This window comes from Pleuronectes platessa, chromosome 5 (assembly GCF_947347685.1).
Source record: "Pleuronectes platessa chromosome 5, fPlePla1.1, whole genome shotgun sequence".
NCBI lineage: Eukaryota > Metazoa > Chordata > Actinopteri > Pleuronectiformes > Pleuronectidae > Pleuronectes > Pleuronectes platessa.
Window position 1 is genome coordinate 8,035,862 of NC_070630.1, and position 24,186 is coordinate 8,060,047.

The 24,186-nt window shown below is 40.7% G+C and overlaps 1 protein-coding gene across 1 annotated transcript in view; it reads left to right on the forward strand.

Annotated features, from left to right (window-relative positions):
* The first annotated feature begins 2,564 nt into the window (after positions 1-2,564).
* Positions 2,565-24,186, forward strand: part of dph1 (diphthamide biosynthesis 1) — a 49,866-nt gene continuing 28,244 nt past the window's right edge. Inside the window, exons 1-3 of the mRNA XM_053423571.1 lie at positions 2,565-2,692; positions 4,684-4,833; positions 13,570-13,633. Coding sequence (XP_053279546.1) covers positions 2,641-2,692; positions 4,684-4,833; positions 13,570-13,633 — 266 coding nt within the window. The 5' untranslated portion in view covers positions 2,565-2,640. The remainder of the gene's footprint in view (positions 2,693-4,683; positions 4,834-13,569; positions 13,634-24,186) is intronic.

The following is a 24,186-nucleotide window of genomic DNA, read 5'->3' on the forward strand; positions in this document are numbered from 1 at the left end:
CCTTGCGCTGCTGTGCAACTTCAAGATGCACTTCAAACGGCGTATCGTCCGTAATAACAACCCCCGAGGCAGCGTGGTGCATTATAAATAGCCTGAGTCATATTCAGAGCCGCTTTTACGCGTAAAAAAGAAGCGATGATGGCGCAGGAGCGGGTTTCACCTTACAGGCTGCGTAAATCAACAAAACAAGCCCAGTAGAGAAGATGAGTGGATTTAAAGTTTAGACTCACCCCTTCTGAACATCTTGCAGGCCTAGGTGTATTTCCTCTTCTGTCCTCGGGGAATCATCTATTCTTATATTCCAGATTCCAAACTCGTTCGCTCTTCAGTTTTTTGAAGTTCAGCTCCGGGGTCTCGATCGTGTGAAAGAAATTGTCACTTTGTCCCTCCTCTGGATTTTTCGTGCCACCCAACGTATTTATGTTTTGTTTTTTTAATAGAGTAGCACTGCAGATGGGTTTGAGGAGCCAACAGTAATCTCCTGCTCCACAAAGTCTGGCGGAGCTCGGTCGGACCAGGGGGAAATTACGCGGCAGTCATCGCGGAGCAGACGCGCAAAAACCATCCCTTCAGTCCGGGGTGCAGGCAACTCCTGAAACGCATAACGGTCCTGTGCAACCTCTTGATAGCCAACTCCTTTTTTTTTTTTTGCAAATCAGTCCTGGTGGGGGGGAAGTCGACGGTGAACACGAGCACTCTCCAAAAAAAACAACCCAACCACAGTCAGATATTTAAATCCAAGTGTCCAACCTCACATTCTCCTCTCGGTGCCTCAGAGCCGCTCGAATCGCATCATATTCGTTCAAATCTCTAATTAACACAAGTTATTTGGATTCACATTCCGCCTCTGATGTCGGATTATAAACGCAGATTCCTCAAATCCTCCTTAATGTGGACTTTGATGTCTTCGGTTTCCTCCTCTCCTTCTCTCCTTCTCTCCTTCTCTCCTTCTCTCCTCTTTTTCTTTCCAGCTCCCCTCTCCCTCTGGTAATTTGTTGGATTTCTGGGATCTTGTCTGGATCTCTCGGCTTCTCTCCGCACCTCTGGATCACAGCTCGGTGATGCGCTCAAGGAGGGAGAAAGTGTGTTGTACTGCCTCAGCTCCTCCACCGGGCAGCATCCTGCTCCACATCCCGCTCACTGTGCCTCTGTCTGTCTGTGTGTCTGTCTGCGGCAGCCTCTCTCTCTCTCTCTCTCTCACACACACACACACACACACACACACGCACACACACACACACACACAAACACCACAGGTTTTCATATTCATATGATGTAAACATATATTTATTTATATCCACATAATAAATACTCTCCCCCCCACACACCATATGATATTGACACTTCACAGGTCTTCATATCCATATGATTGCACCCCCCCACCCACACACACATGTCTTCATATGATATAAAAAGTCCCCCCCCCCCACACACACACACACTAACAACAGGTTGTATTCATATGATTCAATCCTCTCACACACCACATGTCTTAATTACATGTTACAAACACTCACTGACTAACATAGGATATGGGGTTTAAAATGAAATTTAAGTTATTTATTACATTAATCATCAGATACACACACACACACACACACACACATCTTGTATTTCTATCTTCTACCCTACCCCACACTAAATGCCTTAACCCATTTAGCCTCTCTCTCTCTCTCTCTCACACACACACACACACACACGCACGCACACACACACACACACACACACACACACACACACACACACACCACAGGTTTTCATATTCATATGATGTAAACATATATTTATTTATATCCACATAATAAATACTCTCCCCCCCACACACCATATGATTTAAGTTATTTATTACACTAATCATCAGATACACACACACACACACACACACACACACACACACACACACACACACACACACACACACACATCTTGTATTTCTATCTTATACCCTACCCCACACTAAATGCCTTAACCCTAACCCTCAACCTTGTAATCACCTTGACATTAAAATATGAAATTGAAGGGGTTTGTCCCCATAAGGGAGACAAATCTCCACAATGTGTCTGTGTTTACAGAATTAGGTCTCAACAACATTTGTAAGATTTGTTCCACCTCTTGTTTTTAGGTTCTTTCCTAAGAGCACTCTTTGTATACATGTGAACACTATGTCAAGTTTTATAATTTATATTATTGTACGGACGATTTATCTTGTTTGATTCATGTTTTGCTCAAATTTTGGTTTCAATTCGTTTTATTATAATTGTTTTATTTCATTTTGTTATGTTGGTATCTATCTCTCAATCTCTCAATCTATCAATTTATCTATCTATCCATCTTTCTATCTATCTATCTATCTATCTATCTATCTATCTATCTATCTATCTATCTATCTATATATCTATCTAGCTATCTATCTATCAATCTATCTATTTATCTATCTCTTGTTTATTTTTTAAACTTTATTTTATTTACACAATGAGTACACCACATTTAAACTGCCTTATTTTTTTATTTGATTTCAGCTATACATCGCCACTGCGGACAGCGATGACATCGGTGCTCGACTCCTCTCCTCTGTTCTCTTCCTTCGATTGCTTTCCCCTTTCCCTCCTCACATGTCTTCTTGTTTGGGATGAAACAAACATGGCAGCTCCCTCGAGTGAAGTCCAGCTCGTTCCTGCTAAAAAGCCCACAGGTAAATATACTAGTGTGTTTTGTTCAGTAGAGGAATATAATAGTAGATAGTTGACTGCTCGCACCTTGTGTAGACACACGACTTCCTCGTCCGTGAGTCGCAGCTACACGGACACACTGTTGTCTCCAGTTCCACAGCAGTTTGGTCGTGAAACAAACACAACATGTGTAACAGCAGCTTGTTACCTCCATGATATTTACTGGTTACCCAGCGGTTTCCTTACAAATGAGCTTACAGGATAAAACACGTGTTTCTTTAGCATCACAGCTAACATCCAGGAAGTGTTCAGTGTTTTCCTCGGTATCAATAAACTATCTATCTATCTATCTCTATTTGTTTATATATCTGTATCTGTCTGTCTGTCTTTCCACCTATCTATCTATCTATCTATCTGTTGATCTTCCTACCTACCCATCTCTCTCTCTCTCTCTCTCTCTCTCTCTCTCTCTCTCTCCATCTATCTGTTTATCTATCTATCTCCCTGTCTGTCTAGCCACCAACCCATCTATCTATCTATCTATCTATCTATCTATTTGTTTATATATCTGTCTGTCTGTCTGTCTGTCCACCTATCTATCTATCTATCTATCTATCTGTCGATCTTCCTACCTACCCATCTCTCTCTCTCTCTCTCTCTCTCTCTCTCTCTCTCTCTCTCTCTCTCTCTCTCTCCCCCCATCTATCTATCTATCTATCTATCTTTCTATCTATCTATCTAGTCAAGGGGGACTCATCAGACTCAATGAGTTTGTTGTGAAATGTGTGTAGCAGAAAGACAGATGTATTGTGTTCAGGTTCTATGAAAGATGGTATTTTCCTTTGTCATTTGATTCAGTACAACAGAGGATTCATATCTTTTATTTAATCCACACTCGTCACATATTATCACATAGACAGTCACATTCCCTATCTACACAATTCCAGGGATTTCATTTACAGTTTTATACAACAGATCTAATTATATATTACATAATTCAGTGACATTGAATAGATGTGGTTTCTCCTAAATTGGATTTATATTTCACTAATGGTGTGTGTACTGTGTTTTGCTGCTGAGGCAAAAAACAACAATGCACTTTAGGAAAACTACAGAGAGATGCTGCAAATAGCGAAAATTACACCGTAAATGTTTCCAGGGGACCCTAATGAGTGCTGAACCTGGCTGTAGTTCATCTTGTTTTCATCTACATACGATTATTTGTAGACTATCAACATGTGTTTTTCAAATTTATTGGTATAAATAAATCTGGTAAATGTGGCTATCTTTAATTCCACATCTTTCATGCTTGGTGCATGTCTGAAAGCCCCAATACAAACACTAGTTAAATGGTTCCCTGGAACAATATAATTTTGATTGTCTCAGTTATTTATTCAAAAGTCATGAAAATAAAATGGTGCAACATTAGGTGTTGCATTTTCAACATCAAAAAGCACCTACAATCTATAGTTCCCAGTAGGGTTGTACGCAAAATGCAAAGTTTGGCCAGCTTCAGTTGGCAAATGAAAGACATGCAATAAATAAAAAATGTTGGACGCTGGCCCAGATTTACAGATTTGCGCTTGTCTTTCAAATCCTGCCTGCACCTGAGTGCAAGCGAGGCTATGCTAAAACTCTTTGCATCAAAATGATAGCAAACCCTCCTCAAGTGTTTCTCCCTTTTCAAAACAAGCCAGCAGCTCTTTCTAAATTAATTTGAGAAGATGCTGCAAGGACACATTTGTCCAATTCCCCATCTCTCCTACCTCATTATGTGTGGTCTATCACTGCAGAAGTGAGGGATGCGTTTGCAGAGTCTGTAAGAAGGAAAGCAACCTTCCTGACCTGTAGTAGCCCCCCACAACCCTGTAGCTTGGTGCAGACGTGTACAATCTGATGTACAACTTCACAGTTAACTTACACATTCAGTCAGTACAGTTAGATTCATTAGATAGGGATTTGAACCTGTGTAACATGCTTTGCTAACAGCTCAATTGTCTAACCTTCCCTTCAGTCCGAGGGCCACGGCGGGTAGCCAATCAAATTCCGGATGAAATCCTTAAAGACTCCGAGCTACAGGAGGCGATCAAAGCCCTGCCTGCAAATTACAACTTTGAGATCCACAAGACAATTTGGCGACTGAGACAAGCCAAATCTACGAGAGGTGAGCTCTTCTATTTCTATCTCTGCACATTAGATTGATTTTGATCATGATTAAAAGGCTTTATTTACCCTTTTAACAAACAGTCACAACAGCTGCATTAGGGGTAAAAATCTGTATATCAAACGATAGAGAAGCAATAATTTGATATGCTTCACTGACCAGGGGTCTGGGCGGGGTCCTCACTTTAAAAATAAAGTGAGGTTTAACCTGACATGATGTAGAAACAGAGCCAACCATGTTTTCCACAATGTCAATACTCCCGAGTGCAGTCTATGTTCAGCTAAGTGCACACACAGATGCATAGAGATCTAGAGTGCTTGTGCTAGAGGCTTTTAAATTGCAGAACTAACTTTTGAATTAAGTTACATTAGCTGAACTGGAACAGAGGTTGGATGAAGTCATTTGAAAGTAGAGGATCTGACATGAATACACAGCCTCTATTTACATGATAGGAATAATTCACATTTACCATCGTGAATGGAACAGAAATTACACTTTTTGTTGAGAGTTATAAAATAAACTGACACTACATTGCATTGTTCATAATGCCACTTTGATTCATATTTTGTTTATGTCCATGTAACTAGTATCTGAAGGTTTATGAAACAGTCCAGCTGTGAAGTACTTTGTTTTCTATTGCTACCGACACCTCATTAACAGCTGCTTTGCAGGTTTCTAGAACATATTCACAACACAATGAATGTCTGAAGACACACACACACACAACACAGAGCACAAAGAATCCTATACTTAAAAACAGTGTGTGCAAGCATTCATGTAAAATACAATCCATGAGCACATCTGTGCTTTGACCTACTTTGACGACTGTTACACGCTGCTACCTGCGAGGCTCACACAGGTTTTTTCCCCCTGTTGTGACAACGTAATAAAATCATAGGTCATGTAGGTGATTTTTTGTTTTTTAACATCTAACCAACCATGCATCCAAAACAGTAAACAATTTAAGATATGTATTTGTGGCTTTCTTCACACCCATCCAGCTGACAAATGACTTAACGCTCACACTCATCCATGCACATGTGTTTTGTAAAGTGTGGCTAACAACAAATACAAGAAATCATATTTTTTACTGTGTGTTTGGTCCTTATCAAAAGCCCCATAAACAACATTCATTCCTATCTGCCTCAAAGAGGTGAAAAAATACACTGGGAAACAATTTCCGTTTCCTCCCTGACAGAATGTCCGGACCTCATCTCTTTTGATGTGAATCCTTTTGTCGTTGGTGTTATTTTAGGAAGTGATAAAATACGGGACAAAGGTGAAAACGGAGACATCAGATTGGAGTAAGAAAAAACTCTGGAGTTGAGTTACTAAGCCCCTGCAGTGGGATCGTAGCCTCAGGACTAACAGGACAGAGTGGGAGGCTTCCCTGACACTGATGCCGTGTGGCAACAAACAACACAACATCTACACAGTGGAGTGGAGTCGACTCTGGTTGAGAGTTTAACTGTGAAAACATCCGTACTGGATATCATTTTAAAACCAAGTAATGCAACATCTAAAATCAAAGAGGATAAAAAAAATTGAAAATTGCATTGAGTTTTTTTAACTCAAAACAGTTCAATGTAGTGACAAAAGAAAAAGACAATCAAACGTAATAGATAAAAACAAGAGAGTAAAAGCTATTTGGTAAATGTATGATTCGAGAGATGATTTAAGAAAAGAAAGTGATGTTTCAAGTCTTATCCTCAGACAAATTATCACAAACAAAAAACTGTTCTCCTGAGTTGCAATAAGTAAGGTTTTAAATTCAGTAAAGAACATTTGAACAAAGCATTTATGGACTTTTTATGTTTTGTTCTATCTCTGATGGGTATAAAGATTAATTTATTTTTATTTTGGGTGAAATTATATAGTAAATTGTCATTTACAGGTTTGGTTTAAAGTAGACTGAAAACAACTGAACCAATCCTCTTTAATAGCGCTTCAGTTTCTGCCCTCATGCCTGCTTACATGTATCTTTAGGCTTTTGTTATAATGTTGGCGTCCTTCCTTTAAAATAAATAGTCCATCACTGATGAACTTGTCAAAAGTCTTCCGGCCATTCCTGCCTCGGGTGAAAATATGCAGTTGGCGTGCCAAGAGGATTGAATCATTTTTTCCCGATGTTCATGTGGTGAGTGTGCTGTTTACCGCAGCCTGCTGGCTTTGCCTTTTTGTTGTGACGTTTTTTTTATATCAGAGCTCATCCTCTCAACTCAGAGAACATAACATACCTTATCACCCCTGTCTGTCTCTGTTCCCCCTTTGTGTCCATCTGTTCCTTTGTCAGCCTTTGAACTCCTGTTGAGTTTCAGAGACTGTGCTTTTGAAATCGGGGACTGAGGCACACGCAGCAGAATTTAATTTTAGCTGCCGTTTGCGGAGTTTATAAATAGTCAAAAGCTTCGTTGTTCTGCCTAATTTTCTCATTTGAGTCTTAATTGTGTTGTTGTGATATCATCTGCTCTGCATCTAGGCTTTTTATAAGAGCAGCTTAGTTCCTCAGGTTGTCTAACTGCTATTGGCAGTCGGTTGTTTGGATTTCTGCTGCACATCCGTTTAGATAAAGACAAGAGAACATGAATGTAATTATATGATACAAAACTAGTTGACTTGAGTTTATTGTTGGGTTTAGCAATGACTGACATGACTGAGATATGAATACATACAAAACAAAGGGCTCGGTGAAAGTTCTTTGTGGTTTGAACCTTCCAGCCGGGGTTCATTCTATTGAAGTGACATCTTTCCTTGATGTTTTGTAAAACCACAGACTGGTAAAGGTAGAACACAGCATCTCCCCTTCCTTCAACTATCAAGCGAGAAAGCCAAAATATCCAAAATTCAAAGGCTGCCGTCTTGCACTGAGGACATCATTCAGAGTTTGCACAGTAGCAATTGGGAGAGTGGAAACGTGATATTGAGGTCCCGCTTACAAATCGCAAAAAAATGTTTTAGCATCAAAACGTGAAATAAAACCAAACTTACTGGGAAAATGAATAAACATCAGCGTGATAAATGAATTACCTGACAGAAAATGACTGAAAACATCTTTGAGAAAAATTTATTCTGGGTTTATTTTGTTTGGCCCACGTCCCATTCACTTACATGGAGTAGGCAAGGTTTCTGACAAATACTGCAGCCAGCCACTAGGTGGCGATTAAGATGCTTTAGCTTTCGGGGCGCTGACAGCGTTCCTCTTTTTTCTATCATCAGTTTAATATTCATTATCTGGAACTATAGACAGAGAAATCTTCCACGATGTCGATGTCAGCATTAGAGAGAAATCAAGATCTGATGATTTCATGTTCTTCTCCATTTACCGTTTATTTATGTCATTCGATTGTAGCCTCCAGGATGTTGCACAACGGCTTTTCAGACTGGAAACTACAGATTCACACTCACTAACAGAATTTTTTATGAGACACTGAGATAAAATAAAAGAAACAAAAAGCAGTGCGGCCTTGAGTCTTCGGGGACCTTGAATCCATGGAAGTGTCTCGCTTGGGGGATTGTGAAATGCCCGGGGAGTCGTTGTGTTTCCCAAGGTCTTCTCACAACTAAACTACAGACAATCAAAAGCTTAGCACAGTTGACGGTTTCCTTGTGTGTGTTTCTTTGAGCTCCAAGACATTAGCAAAAGAAAAGCGAAATGTCGGGCATTAAATTCCTCCTTTCCTCCCTCCGAGGCACAGTGACTTTTCAGAGTGCACAGGGTGCTGGAAAAATAAGAGAAAATCTGAAATGACAATGCAGTTATAATCACAAAATCTTAGAAAGTGTAGTTTGAATTGAGGATTGCTCAGTGCCGATGTTAACTACACATCCAACTAAGCCACAGATGGCAGGCCCCACTAAACATCCATGAATGGGGACTTGTTTTGTTTTTCCTTAATGGTCCTTTTTCTAAAAAAGTATTTCTGTGCCACCAATAATGACAGAATAACAGTTTTCTCTAGGACCCAAATATAAAATGACTCGCCGGTAAGAAGTCAAACATGGCCTTTTCTCCACTGTCTGAACCGGGTGTCCATTTATAGAGAACATGACATTAGTCCAGAGTGCGGGGCTGCCAGTGTAAAGTTCAAGCAGATCCGATTCAGTGCTGTCTACAGACTGGACTCACACATGGGGGCACATTTGCTTTTACAGACTGTTTATTTATGTAATATACACATATTCACTTTTTTTTTTTTTTTTTTTTGACCCCGGGACTGTTTATTTCTCGCATGTTAAACAACGTTATCGCATATCGCATGTTCACACATATTCAAATCAATACAGGCAGAAGATTCAGGGGTCACGTCCTATACAAGTAAGAACAAATTAAAAACAGAGTAAAATAGAAGTATACATGAATAAAAGCAATCAATTAAATGGTAAGGCAGAGCATTCTGATCTATGATACAAACCCTCTTGTGAGAATGGTGGAAACATTCTGACCAACATATGACAGAAAGGGTTCCCATGTTTTACGAAAGGCATCATCATTGCTGTGAAGTTTACATGTCAAATGGTCCAACACAACATATTCAAATACAACCCTTTGCCACTGAGCCTTAGATGGAGCTTTATCTGTGATCCAATTCAAAAGAATACACTTTCTAGCACAAAAAGCAAGTGTCTGATAAAGTCTTCTTTTAAATTTGTCAGTGATGGACATGTCAGATATACCAAGTAGCAGGTATAAAGGATTATTATTACTGTTAATAGACAGAATCTTATTAATTTCCTGCCCTATGACCTGCCAAAACTGCTGTATTTTTCTACAATTCACATATTCACTTTTAAGAGTGAAGTTGTGATTACTGTGCTCAAAATCGAAGCCCATATTGACGAGGCTTTCCAAATGTAGACTATTTAAAACAAAATTCACAATATTGTTTTCTTTTCTTTTTAAAAATCCATCCGTTGTCTTCCACTTATTGGGAGGGGGATTGTTGTCCCTCCAGGTCCACCTCTGGGTCTCCTCCCAGTTGGGGTGCATGGTAAATCTCTAATGGGAGGCTCCCAGGGACTATATGACTATACCCCCAAACCACCTCAACTGTCCCCTTTTGACCTGAAGCTGCAGTGGCTCTACTTCCAGCTCTCTCCAGATGTTTGAACTCCTCACCCACCCGACAGAGAAAACTCATTTCGGCTGCTTGTATTTGCGTTATTTTCTACTTTCCGTCACTACCCCAAAGCTCATGATCATGGCTGAGGGCCAGAACGTGGACCAATGGGTAAATTGAAAGGTTTGCCCTCTGGCTCAGCTCCCTCTTCATGATTTTGTAATCCCTAAAAGGGATGGGCCAAATGAACTGGCATGACTCAGGCATAAAAATATATGTATGTGTGTATGCACATATTGCATTAACCATCAGAGCTTCTCTAACAAAGTTCAAAAATCCTGAACGTGTGTTTATAATTGACTATCAGTTGTGGCTGGGTATGCTTAATAAACTGTCTTTATATTCAACTTTATATTTAGTGATTTGATTAATCTTTTTCTGATTTCTAATCTAATTTCTGCTTTAGTTGTTCCTATTGCATTTTTATTGACATTTGACAAATCTTATCCTAAAAGTTACTGCATGCACCCCCACACCCATCATTTTAATCCATGACAGGATAGACCCGATCTATAGCCCCGTTCTTGTCTCTCTCGCTATAACCCCACTTTTGAAAATCCCTCGGCTTTGACAGTCAGTCGGCCGTGCACTGATAAATTGGTCTTCCCGGCCATTTCTTAAATTTACTCCCTGTGTTTGATTGTTAACATAATCCCACATGCAGCTTTTTTAGCTACCTGTTAAAACAATAGGCGTGTCGGAGCCTGACGTGAACTCTCTGACTCTGCAAATAGAGAAAGCTGTGCGTGTGCAGAGGTCCACAATAACCTGGCATGTCTATGAAAGAGGAAACATACAAAGCTGTTATTTTTTCCTCGGGAGCACTCTCATAGTTGGACATGTTTGCACTCAAACCCAAACATGCAGCCAAGCAGTCCCAGCTCCAGCATCCCACTCACCTTTGCAGGGGGCAGCAGACGGAGCGAGCTCTTTGCTTCTGTCAGCTGCAGCAGATGTGTGCGCTGAAACCTTTCTCTGTTAATAAACTTGCCCTTTTCCAGGTAATGACCTGTCTCTCACTGTCTGCATGAGCGCTCGGTGATCCCTTAACCTTTCATCAGTAAGTAGTGCTCTGGCTCCTCCTCCTCCTCCTCGCAGCGCTGCATCTATCACTCCATTTCAAGGCCATCCTTCCTGAAACCTCTCAGCCCTCTTTTCTGTCCCAGCGTCTATTCTTTAATGCTCTCTGGCACACAAGTCTTGACATTGTTCCAGGCCTAGTCAGGTGGATTGAGTGTCCATTGAGACGTTGATGGATTTATTGACGGTGTGACAGAGTTTGACAGCGGGGCAATTGTCACTGTTGCCTTTGACTCCAGGTTCTGGCTCCACGTGTCTGACTTGGAGAAAAGGGGTTTCACCCTGAGGTAGTCAGCATCTAGTAGAAGAATGTTTTTGATCATTGTAACTTTGACATATAAGTCAGTTTCTTCACAAACGCCATTTAAATAGAAATAAGAGACCTGTCGACAGGAGGCTTTTCTAACAATCGCTGAATTATACAATGAGACAAAAACACTCGCACTGAATTCAAAATCATCTCAAATTATAATTTTGAATAGTGTATTTTTATTGTCATTAGCCGAATAAAACAAGAAATCTAATATTTACATGGATCTCTGTGACGAGCATTTTCACCATAATCTGACATCTTATAGGCTATTTATATACTTTCTTTAAAACAATCATATATTTATTGATTATAAAATAATCATGAATTTCAGCCTGGATTGGTGTAAATATATAATCTTTTTACGGCACCTTTTCCCTTCCTGACTAATCTGTCATTCGTCGTTTCCTTTTTGACTACTTCATTTTCTGATTTCCCCTGCAGGGCTACAGTTGACATATTCAATATCTGAGTAGTCTCTGATAGGAACATGCTATCATGTTTATTTGATGATACGATGGCAGGAGTAATGTATAATAAATCATGGACTCGTGATCTACCAAATAATATAGGATCTTTAATGCATAAAACCACAAGACTTATCTCGTAAGAAATGCCTGAAGCACATTCCGCCGTTCATCCCCCTTTTGAATTCCAATAATTCATGATAATATTTCTTTAAGGGAGAGCTTTAAAGCTGCATTTCTGTTTCTCTCAGATGAGGAAGTTGGGATTAAAAAAACATCAACATTTTGCTATATGCACGCTTTAATGGCACAATGATGAATGCAGCGTCCTTTTTTATTATTTGATCACATATAATTCGCAAAAATAGCTTGGATTTATAGAGATCTTGGAAAATAAAAGAACCTGAAGTCTTTACACAATCTTCTCATCAAATGAAAGGAGAGGTAACTGAGAAGAAGCGACTGGTCAAGCAGAAATAATGAGGGTGTAGATGGTATCGATGGAACTAATGTCGCCATAGATTGAACATTAACATCAGCATCATGAACATTTGTGAATTGATTATAAATGTGTTATATACTGCTTCATATTAATGCTTTATATTGTTGAGGAATATATGCATTTAAAAAAAAAAGCATTAAAAGTGGAGATGGTAAGTAAAAACTGTTTAAATTGAAAATATTGCTATTAGAAAATTAATTTAAGGTAACATTCAGTAAAATGAGTATTAATAGTTTTATGAGGACTTCCAAGGGGAACATGGACTTGAACAAGCTGATTAGGGTTCAAACGTAATAACTGTTTTCTTTTCAGTCTTAGAAGCTCATATTGTTTCAGTTAAAGTAATTTAATTCTAATCCCCTGCTCACACATTCCTAATTATTGAGAGTTCCATAAAAAAAAACACCCTATTTAACATTTATTTTCCCTTTTACAGCCTGTTTTTCAATAAACCTGCACCTGCTTTTTAGAGGTGGAAAAAGTTTCATGCAATGCTGATCCCTGCATTTATATTAGCCGAGTATGCAGCCTCGCCTGATGATCTCCAGTCGTCTCCTGCGTGATTTTTCTTTAAATGAATATGCATGAAGAAAAGAGCCGTACCTCACCGGGAGCAGGCAGGCTGCAGCTGAGATGACAAACTGTGCTCCCAGGCCCTTCAGGCCCTTGCCCGTCTCATGATGCACAGAGAGTCTGAAATTAGACACAAACCACTTAGTAAATCATGGTTTGATCTAGGTTTTCCTAGTGGTTCATCTAAGTTGGTGTCACACATCAGTCAGTTGCCTCTTATCAACATGCAGCACCATTTACAGCAGCTACATCAGTTTGTCCTTATACAATTACAGCTTTGAGACATAAACTTGTTTAAAACTCTGGGAAAGTTGTGTTTTTTTTTTGTGTTTCAGTAGTAGAGCGAGTCAGAGTGTGACTCGCGGAGCCAGTGGCAGGCAGATGGAGTGACAGTGAGAAGAGCCAGTTTATTGCTTCTGTAGATTCCACGAGCTGTGGAGCTAGACCTGCAGTGATTGGTTTGGACTACATTTCCAAAAGCCTGTCACTCGCTTAAATAAACCAACAGTGCTGCTGTGGCAGAGGGGAAATTGCCCTGAACTGTCACTGTTTCCTGTCAGTGGAGTTCTCTGAACCGGTAGCTGAAGTTACGTATAGTTGCGCTGTCCAGGATTTATTAAAGAACATGTTGCATGGCTCTAACTCAGGTATTTAACTTTTCCGTTTGCTTTCCCCCTCTCCTACCAGTGGCTTTGCAGCTTCCAGAGGGCCTGCAAATGTTCGCCTGTGTCATCGCTGACATAATTGAGAGGTAAGAAAGTGCTTTTGTGTTTTGATTGCTCAAGTTATTTGTGAGTGAGCTGCAGGTGTAGGAGTCTTTCCGGTAACGGCCACGGCCACTTGATAGTCATTAGGAGAGCGAGAGCGTTATCGTAATTCCCCACCTTCGACTCAATCGGGGATTTAAACAGAAAATGAGACTCAATTACGTTTTTTTTCTTTTTTTTACGACAGAGAAGATATCACAACTTGCTGCGGTCACAGTTGGAGAAGGGAAGAGATATTATTCACGTTAATTACATCTTGTTTCAGTCTGCATATGCCCTACTGCACAGCGGCACTCCATCACACAGACACCGCAAAGATTTTTTTTTTAAAGCCTGCAGCAAGAATGGCTCCAGGATTAAAGTGCTCCAGAGCTAATAGTTTGTTTTTTTATAGCACACCATGGTTTGGCCTACTCTGTGCTAAATTAGATTTGTTCCTAAGTGCTTGGTAAAGAGAAACACACATTGTGAAATACACGTATGTGAGGGCCACTGAGCAGTATACGGTGTTTTCTCCACCTCTTCCTCCCTGTTCGAAGTCACCGTGTTGTCACTTCGTCTTCAGGCGACCACTGTTCCTCAGGAGCACTCTCTGCTAAGTGTTCTCTCAAAGAAAATGGCTGCTATCAGTAAGAGTGTCTGTCTCTCATAGGTGTCCAGTCAATACTAACCTGATTACAAGATGGACAGAATGAGGAATAGAGTGGCGGGCGGGGGGGGTTGCCATAAACTTTTCAAGCAGGCTGTATATTTGATTTAATGCAGGAAATGTGTATATTATGTTCTTCTTGCTTACATGTGCTTCATGTTACTCAACAGAGATGCTGAGGCCCATGTATTTACTATATACATTATAAAAACTTTGGTTTTACTCTCAAAAGTGAGGGAAGGTGTTTCTTTTATCAATCCTCTGGTTTCACACCATCAGTTCTTTCATCTCTACTCCAGCCACATCAGACCTCCATCACTCTATCTTTCTATCGCTCTATCTCTTTACAGCCTCTTCTACTTTGTTATCACACGAATACTTACGTTTTGATGATAGCGTCTGGTCTTATCAGTCCCGCTGCCATCAGTCTCAGAGCTAGATGGCTTTCCCAGCACACACCCAGTGCCTTCTTCATTTTGTATGTTTGAGTAGTCACTGTCCATCATAGAATCTGCTAAATCAGGCCTCATCTCTTCTAATTAGAGCAATTAGCAAAAACTGATTCTCACTGTTGTTGCTCCTTGTCCTCTGTTGATAGCCTGTCTGTAAATTTCACCATCCACATAGTTTCTCTCTCAGACTGCAGCAGAAAAGATGATCCTCTAGTTTTCCCCTCATTAGGTCCTGCTGTATAGATTCCCTGAAGCCATTTAGCTTCTGCCTGTGCTGTCCTATCATATAAGACTTTTCTTAGTCATTTCAGTCTTTCCAGATTTACCAGACCTGTTCTTTGAATTCTTCTAAGCCTGTGCAAAGTACTCTACCTTCCATCTTATGCGTGCTGGTTTCCAGATGGGTAGGACTGCAGATCCATCCTAAAGGACATTTACAGTTTAATTCAACTTGGCTCTACTTTTTGCAGTTTTGGGCATCGTTTCTGATGTTCATATAAGTTTACCGACTTAAGTAATGGCTGAGATCTGGGAACATGTTGGTGTAGATGTGATAAAATCAGATAAAGGAAGAACCAAGTGGTCAGGCAAACAAAACATATTGTTCTCCCCCTGCTGGTTGGCTATAGCCTCGTCATGGTTCCTAAATCCCACCCCTTCATGTCAGTATATTAAAGAATCCAACTACACTCTTCCCAGTCATTGTAGGTAAGTAAAGGTTTGATTTGAATTGGTTAACCGTTATTTGATAATTGGTTAAAACAGTTTGGTTGGTTGTTTGTTCACGATGGCTGATTGAGAATCTTCGGCAAAAAGCTTTGTGATGTGGTGGCCACAAGAATGGCAGTTGTAGTTGACAGCCACATCACGTCTAAGGGCTTACGGAGCAATGAGTAAATCTAAGGTCATCACCTTTTTAGTGGGTCTGATGTTTTATCTCGATGTGGTGATGAAACGGTAACATCTTTGAAGAGGAACTAAAGGAAGTCCTGGTCGCGATCTTAGTCCCTCACCACCTCACACTGTAACCAGATACTATAGATAGTGCCCTGGAAGTCAGAATAATCTCGATAACAATCTCAGAAAATGGCTAATCCCTTCAAAGGCTTAACCGGCAGGTGAAAGAGGATGTTTAATCCGAACACCCCACTCTATCCTTCAACCCCCCCCACCAGCATGAAGCCAGGATCGCCTTCTGAGAAACCTGTCAACAATTTAATCCACCAATTAAATTTTAACTAAAAAACTCACAAGTCAAATATCTCATGTAAAATGTAAAAATAGTAACCAATATTGAAAATGGAAAATATTTGCAGCAGATATTTGCATCAGAAAATCCAGCAAATGGGCACAAGCATCCTAATGTGGATCTGGCATAGGATTTGATTGGTGTTTGGAACGAGTGAATGACTGTGACCTTTGCAGGGTGACACAGCAGGCAGTTGACCTTGTGTCTTTTAGCTTATGCCGGGGTCCCAGGAGTTTGGTCGCTGTGCCACCACCACCACTGTCCCTCGTTCTCTGGAAACAGGGCTGAGGTCCATATCAAAAATGGGGATGAAAGGGCTAAGCTGTCCTCAGTGTAAGGAGCTTCAGCGGGATGGGCTGCTAAGTCTTAATGAGGACAAGCTGCTCTGAATTATAGCCATGCTGCAGTTAATACACTTAGGTCAAAGCACCCACCCTTAACATATGCACATTTTGCTGTCACAGTCCCCAGTGCTTAATGTCATATAGGTTCTACATCTCCCTTTCTATCATCGCATGTTTTTATATATTTTTGTTGCATCTATTTATCTAGTTTCTCCTACGGTCCAACACTCGCATTCACTCCAGCATCCAGGGGAATAGACATGAACTTGAACTCCTTTTTACACATTCACAATGACACTGCACCACAAACTGGGACGTCTACAGTGACCTTAGAGTTGGATCAACTCAAGTCTGACTCCAAAGTTCCATTAAAAAGGAGATAAAAACCAAAGTGATGCAGAATTTCTCTGCCCTGGGTTTCATCTCTCAGGCAACATTAAGGCTGCCCCGTCATATTTGGTGGAGGTTGTTGTGACTGTAAGCAGCCTGGGAATAATCTTGCTGACACTACTTAGGGATCAATGATGTCCTTACTACGACATTAATCACGTATTTATCGCAGAAATAATAAGTTATTGTGAGGTCATAGAAAATGTATTAACTGATGTTACCATTAGTTGTGTTTGCTGAGCACTCCCTTCCAAGTGTAAATAACCATTTAGCTCTATTCTATGCCCTTTCAGTTTTGACATGGTCACAGACTTATGATCTCTGTTTTCACAAGTAAACGACAGAGAAGATGTTTTCAGAATATAAGAATAAATGGGTAAGTTGTGCTGGCAGGCAGTGATGCATGTGCTGTCACTGTACCATATGTTTTATTGGCTTTGATGTTATGCCAGCTGTCTTGTCCCGGCTTTGAAAGATACTTCGATGAACTTGCTTCAGTATTTACTGCTGCTGCTGTTGTGACAGTGGAGTGAATATAAAGAGAGTGGCAGAGAGCAGGATGAGCGGTGCCCTAATCCCGAGGAAAGTAGTGGCATTTAATGTTAATCATTGTTCTCCTGGCACAAAACCCTGGCCTCTGCATGGAGATGTTGGCCTGAAACCTAATCCGAGGTCTTGTTCTCTGATATTTGGTGGTAGAACGAAAAATTTCGCTGAGCACACAAGGCCAAAGCGCTCCTGTTATCAAAGTAAAGAAAATGAAACATTGAAAAAATGAAACATTGCTTTTCCTGACTGAACATGAGTCATCAGAATCCATTTATATAGATCACAAGAGACAATGTCGATGTTTTAATTGTGCTGTTGTTTGATTGTTAGTTTCACATGGAACCAGGACTCCCTGTGAGACATACTGACATTGGCTAATAAGTCAAATGGATATAGGGAAGAGAGGCAGGACAGGGAGAAGTAGAGATAAGCTAATTAAAATGTATGAGTAATATCTTATTAAAAGCCTCACTAGTCACCAAAATATTCATTATTCCTCAAACTGGCAGTTGCCCTAAACCCATTCACCACTTACCAAATCCTTTAGCTTCATGTATTGCTGAATAGCAGTCAGCAAAAGTGTAAGTATATACAGTATAATGAGGCACACATTTTTGATTAATATTGAAACAAGAGTAGGAAGGAAGCTTACCCAAAAATGGCCTATTAAATAAAGATAGACCAGTGACTAAGCCTGCGCATTGAGAGAGATGGCCAACCAGCCCCTGCAGTGTATACAGTGATGAGTCAGAGATTTGCAATTTGTAAGAATCTCAAAACTGCATAATAAATGGTGTCTAAGATTCAAAAACACTCGGCTGATGGAGTCAAAATAAATCACCATGACAAATCGTCAAATGTGGCCCAGAAAAGGAAAACTTTATTAGTCATGATGTAAATAAGCAGGAAAAATGAACCAAATCAAGCAATTAAGTCATGTTTTACTTTTCATCAAAAGCATATGAGCAAATGCATTCCATTTAACAAATATCCATGAGCTCAATAACCAACGAAGGACACCAAAGTCACCTATTAATACACATCAAATAAATCAGTGAATCAGAAATAATCAATGGATAATAACAAATCCGAGCAGCAGCTGTGCATGATAGATAAAAAACTTTCAGACTAAAAGGCAAGCAGAGAGAGTGTTAGAGAAGATTCTCAGCCTGACCGGTTCCCTTAGCAATTGTCAAGAACTTCTTACAGCTAATCAGGACAGGTTGACATTTTTGTGTTGCAGGTGTTTAACACTATGGAACTCTGAAGTAGTAAGAAAAAGTGCAAAGGGAATTGTCAGAAAAATGTGTGACCAGCAGCACCACGCTTGTCAGAGGAAAAGTGGAATTCAGTCAGGTCTCATCAGTGAGACGAACTGGGGTGGAAGTGGGTGGCTCCGAGCTGCTCGTCGCTGAGCCTTCTGGAGGAGTTGTGTGCTTGTATGTATGATTCAACAAAACATGTGACGGGAGACACACACTTGCTGACCCCGCTGACAAGCTGTACCTGTTTTCTGTCTCTGTCCATCACGTAATATTTGAGATAACTGTCAACACCGGCCCCAGACATCTCAAGTAACAGTGATGTCAGCTACAGTGTGTGTTGGTAATTTAAGGTTCACACACACACACACACACACACACACACACACACACACACACACACACACACACACACACACACACACACACACACAGCTTGCAGACAGCTCTTGGTCCTTCACTGTTGCCATCTTGATCCATCAGAATAGATCCCTGTATATTCTCTGTGGCAGGTTGAGTCATTTCTTGGGGAGCAGCAGCCACAGTCCACAGCCTCCCGGGGTAAATGTCAACTCTACCGTTAGGAAGAATCCTAGCAGGAGCCTTGAACGCCTCCTTGTCCTCATACCGTCACGGTCTTCACGGCTCCTCCACACTGCTGAGCTGTAGCAGCAGATATGGTGTATGTGAGTGAGGGAATTAGTGCCAGGATCTATGCATGTGCATGTGTTTGCTTTGCTAATATACGCACCATAGTCACCTCAGTCTACTCTCAATTTATATGAGAACCCCACATATGAGAGATTCTCATAAGAGCTCCGGATATCCCAATATCCATGCGCTGTCTAATTGGCCCTCTTGCCAGGAACATCCCGCAATTCCTACCCAAAGCTTATGCTAAGCTCCCACAATATCTCATCATCAGCGGCCACTTGCAAGCCCTATAGAAACCTGTAAGTTTCCACCATCTTTTTCTCATCCTCTGTCCTTTACAACTTATAGAAAGACATAGATGTGTGGAATTGAAGATAAAAAAGGGAGGAAAACGATTAATCCTTTTGTTAAACTAATATTTGGAGTGGACATTTTTGTAGGTCCAAAAAAAATCCACAGATATCCGAAAAAGGCTCTATTACAAGAAGAGCCTGTCTCTGCTGCCTCCACGGATAGTTTGGTCGGAGAAGGAACTGGTCTCCTCTGACACTGATCCCGTCACAGGTGAATTTATAGAAGAGAGTGTAAAGTGAATCGGCCACACCTACATCCCTCTGCATCTCACCGATTTAAAAGCCCAGGGAACCAGAAGGATTCCTGCCGTTCATGTCTTTGCCTTTTTTAAAATAGGGGAAGAAGTCATTTCCATGCAGACTGCAAATACAGATAGGTGCTGACATGTTGTAATGGGATATTTTGGCAGATAGAACACATCGGAAATTGCCAGAGTTGCTGTCAAAATGCAACCTGGAGATACAGTAAGAAAAACAAGTGTTCATCAAATGGACATGACCAAGCAAACCAGATTTACGCTGCGATTAGACCTTTGTTGCTCCGACCTTTTAAACCCAATGTATATTTAAAAAATAAAGGAAGAGCTGAAGATGCTCAGACCCGATCCACGATGCAGAAGGACTCGAACAGAGCCAACAGAGAGAGAAGACGGGCACCAGCAGCAGCAATATGTGCCATCAGTCATTTTGATCAATTAACAGTCAGCTGCGGCAGCACAATAATAACCTGAAGGGCCCTCAGAGAACGTGTACCTCTGTCATGTTAAATGGAAAAAAAAATATCTGTATGTTTATATTGATCTGAGCCCAACTTGCCCCAAAATTAGCAAGAGTAATCCTCATATCTAACAAACAAACATTAAACTGTTGATAGAAACATTACCTGAGAATGGATGCAATGTAATAGAGAATACAAATGTTTTGTTTTGCCTAAAAGATACATTTTTTATGAATAGTTTAAAGTCCCATTTCCAATCTGTGATAGATGAACAAAAGCAAACACAACCGATTTAATATCCAACACACGTCTCCTCATCAGAACAAAGCTCCTGTGAGCAGTTCTCAATCTCCCTCTTGCCTCAAAACAAGGCCCAGCCCTGATGCATTCAGACCTTTTTGTGACACATTGACATATGGACCCGAGACTCGCGGCAGTCAAACAAGTTCCTACTCAAACAAAAAGACTGAGTAATAGTTTGGATTAGGTGCGACTGGATTTCTGCGCCATGTCTCGCTCGGTCCCTCAAAACCACGTGGACCCAAAGGACACGTTGACATGGTAATGAGTTTTGGCAAAGGCTGAAGTTGCTCATTTCACCGGTGAAGAGATGCTGGATACTTCTTCTTCTTTCGAATGAATGAGAGAAACACATTTCCCTCTTCTCAGCATTGGGTGGAAGAGATACGCAGTGCTCAATGCTGAAGGTTAAAGTCCCGCTTTCCCCCCCCTCTCTGTTCTCCCTCCAAACTCAACCACTCAGACTGGTCTCATTTTGGATAGCACAGTGCCAGGCACATGTCCATGTAATTGCACTCATGGAGAACTGTGTACTATTACATAGCCTGGAAAAGAATACGCTGGCAGAAGAGTACATCTGCTTTTTAAAATGCCCTTTCCACAGTAATTACTCTGACATTATGAGTATTCGATGGACACAAATGTGGATTGCGCAATTGGAAAAAATTGAATGAAAAAAAAAAAATGGGAAAGCCTAGAAAAGCTTAATTTGAAATTATGCTTTAAAGTGATAATGGCCACAGAAATATTGTGTAAAGACTTATTTTCATTGATCCATCCTAAAAAAAAAAGAGAAAGCTTTTCTGATATTTTGCCTTGAATGTGTATTTTGTCATATTTATAACACACTCGTATCTCAGCCTGTTTTGTTTCAATGTTATGTGATGGGGAAAGGGAGAGGACAACACAATCAACCATACCCCCCTTTACTCATCAAGGTTCGAGCGACAACCTAACAAGAGGGCGTTCCCAAAAATGACGTCAGAGATGTAATGACAGACAGCGGCTCAAAGGAGTGAGGACAAGGAGCATAGAGGGACAGGACAGACGTCAAAAAGCTGGAGAAAATAAAGAGGGAGAGGAGAGAGTGTTGAATGACTTGAGGGAACAGAGTGAGAGGTGATGGAGTGAAGCCTTAGGCGTGAACGAAAGAGGGATTAGATGGATGGGACTTCATCAGTTGCAACAAGAAAAGCTTTTTATAATCGTTATTTCTCAGAGTTGACAGAGTCGAGGATCGGGACGAGAGTGTCTATGTAGAGTTGTGTGGGATTCCACTTCCAGGGTTAAATTGTCTTCAATACGTCTTGGCTCATTTGTGAACGCTAGCTGCAATTTCAAAGGCCCCATTTCACTCAGTTAGCTTCTTTCTATAATCACTTGTAAATGCACATCGTTTTGCAAAAGTGAGAATGTTTTTGATGAAATTTCAATGAGAATGTTATGACAGAGATTGGATTGTTTTTGTTGTTTTGCAAACAGTGTGCAAGTGGGAGTCTAAACCGTTTAGTTTGGAGCCATTAAACCAAAACAATGAGCTGAAAGATGCTGAAAGCTCAACAGAGCTGGAACTCAGTGTCAGGTTTGTGGTTTCCTCACTAAAGACAACTTCTTTATCATTTCATCCGTCCAGACATTGATTAGAACCACTTTGATCAATGATAACTATATCATCAACAGGAGCGTTAAAGAAGCTTCTGTGAACTGTTCTTCTTTGGTCCCTTATCCTGATTCCTGTCTTTATAATCTCACATTATTTCTGTGATAACTTCTTGTTTTCTGGTCATTTTTGGGAGATTCGATCTTTTCCTGGTTGTAGGCCAAATCCTGGGTTTTTATCTCTAGAGCAATGTCTGTTGTCATATCACCATTTTGTTTAAATTGGATTACTGCCCTTTTAAGTACACAGTATAGTTGGTGATGTCTTTAAAGATTGAAAGCCCACAGACATGCATAGAAATAAAAATCAAATGATCTGAAATGAAATCATCCACCACATAGACCTTCAGCAAGGACTGAAGTTGACTGTCAGATCCCATGTTTGTGTCGTGATGGATTATGCACTTTAAGTATTTTCCATTTAACTGGGATGACACTCATGTCAGACAACAGAGTAGCATCCTGTTTTACTTGATCCGCTGTGGGAACGAAGCGCTGGGTTTAATTTCTGTAGACAGATGCTACATAAAACAACATTTTCATTGATTCTACAGGTTTGTTATAAGATGACTTTGAGCCAAGGTTATGCTGAAGCTCCCTCTCACACAGCACATGTCGAGATGAACCGATTCGCAGCCATGACATGGGTTACGTTCAAGAGCAGCGCTGAGGAAGGGGCTCACCTTCACCTTGACTTCCAGCTATGAGCAATTGACGAGAGCATTGTCCATCGGCGCAGCCCTTGTGCTCGGCTGCAGTCCATGGCTCTGTCTTTATAGAGCTGTCGGCTTTACCGTGATGACCCCGTGGCTCAGGCTTCTGAATAAATGCCATGACAAATAGATGAGATACACTCACCGAAATAGCAGTAATGATCTTGTTTTTGGGAGAGTTAAAGGATTATCTAATGGTATTACTGAAAACATCTGTCTGAGCGTCATCCCGTGCTCACTGCCTGACGTCCCTCTGTCTACTCAGTCCTGGCAGACGCTCAGCAACTGCAGTTGAACTGTCATGTTTCACTGGGGGGGGGGGGGGGGGGGTTGTCTCCAAATTTACTTGGGAGAAGACAGCTAGTCCAGGTTTCCTGTGTCAACATGACAGTGACATTAATTAAAATTGGAGGGAAGAGACATCAAGTGGAAGATGTGCATATATATATATATATAAAACAAGGGAAGAAGTGGAGCTCATTTAATCCTCCTGCCCAGTGCCTCATGCCAAATTTATTTTTGGAATGGGTTATTTTCTATGTTATATATGCAGAAAGCAGATTACAGATATGAGATTTGCTAATATTACAAAACCAGCAAACAATTCATCCGTCTTACATATTCTGTCCTGTGCTCGTCCTCCCTTTCTCCATCTGTCTTTCTGTGCTCCCGTCTCTCTTGGTCTTGTGTCTTTCAGATCACATGTTGTGCTTGTTTACCCACTCGACCCCCAGTGCTTCCACTGGACTTTGTTTTGGCTTCCGTGTTTTTGATTGAATCTCTTTGCCTCCTCATTTTTCCAAACTGAACATAGAGAGGAAATAATGATGGTTCATCTCTGCTGAGCTCCCCTGCTGCCCCCTGTCTCCTTTCCTGGGCCAGTCTGCCGTGGCCCGTGCCAACGCGCTCTCACAGACACACAATGAGCTGATGTCTAAAATGTAATGGAATAAAAGATGAACCTTCATCAGATGTGGGGAATAATTCACATGTGTTTTGTTTACAGGAGGAATGTGTGTGTGTGTGTGTGTGTGTGTGGAAGAAACAGGGGTCTGGTGTAATCCTTCATCTTCATACATTTATCAAGATCAGTAAAGGTGCATTAGGCTTTCATTTATCATGTATTCTAAATATTAATGGTAAATATACAAAAGTGTAAACGATCATGAAATGTGAATGAAAGAAATAAAAGGATGAAATGCTTCTCCTTAATCCCTACATTCTTTAATTATCTCTGCCAAAGAG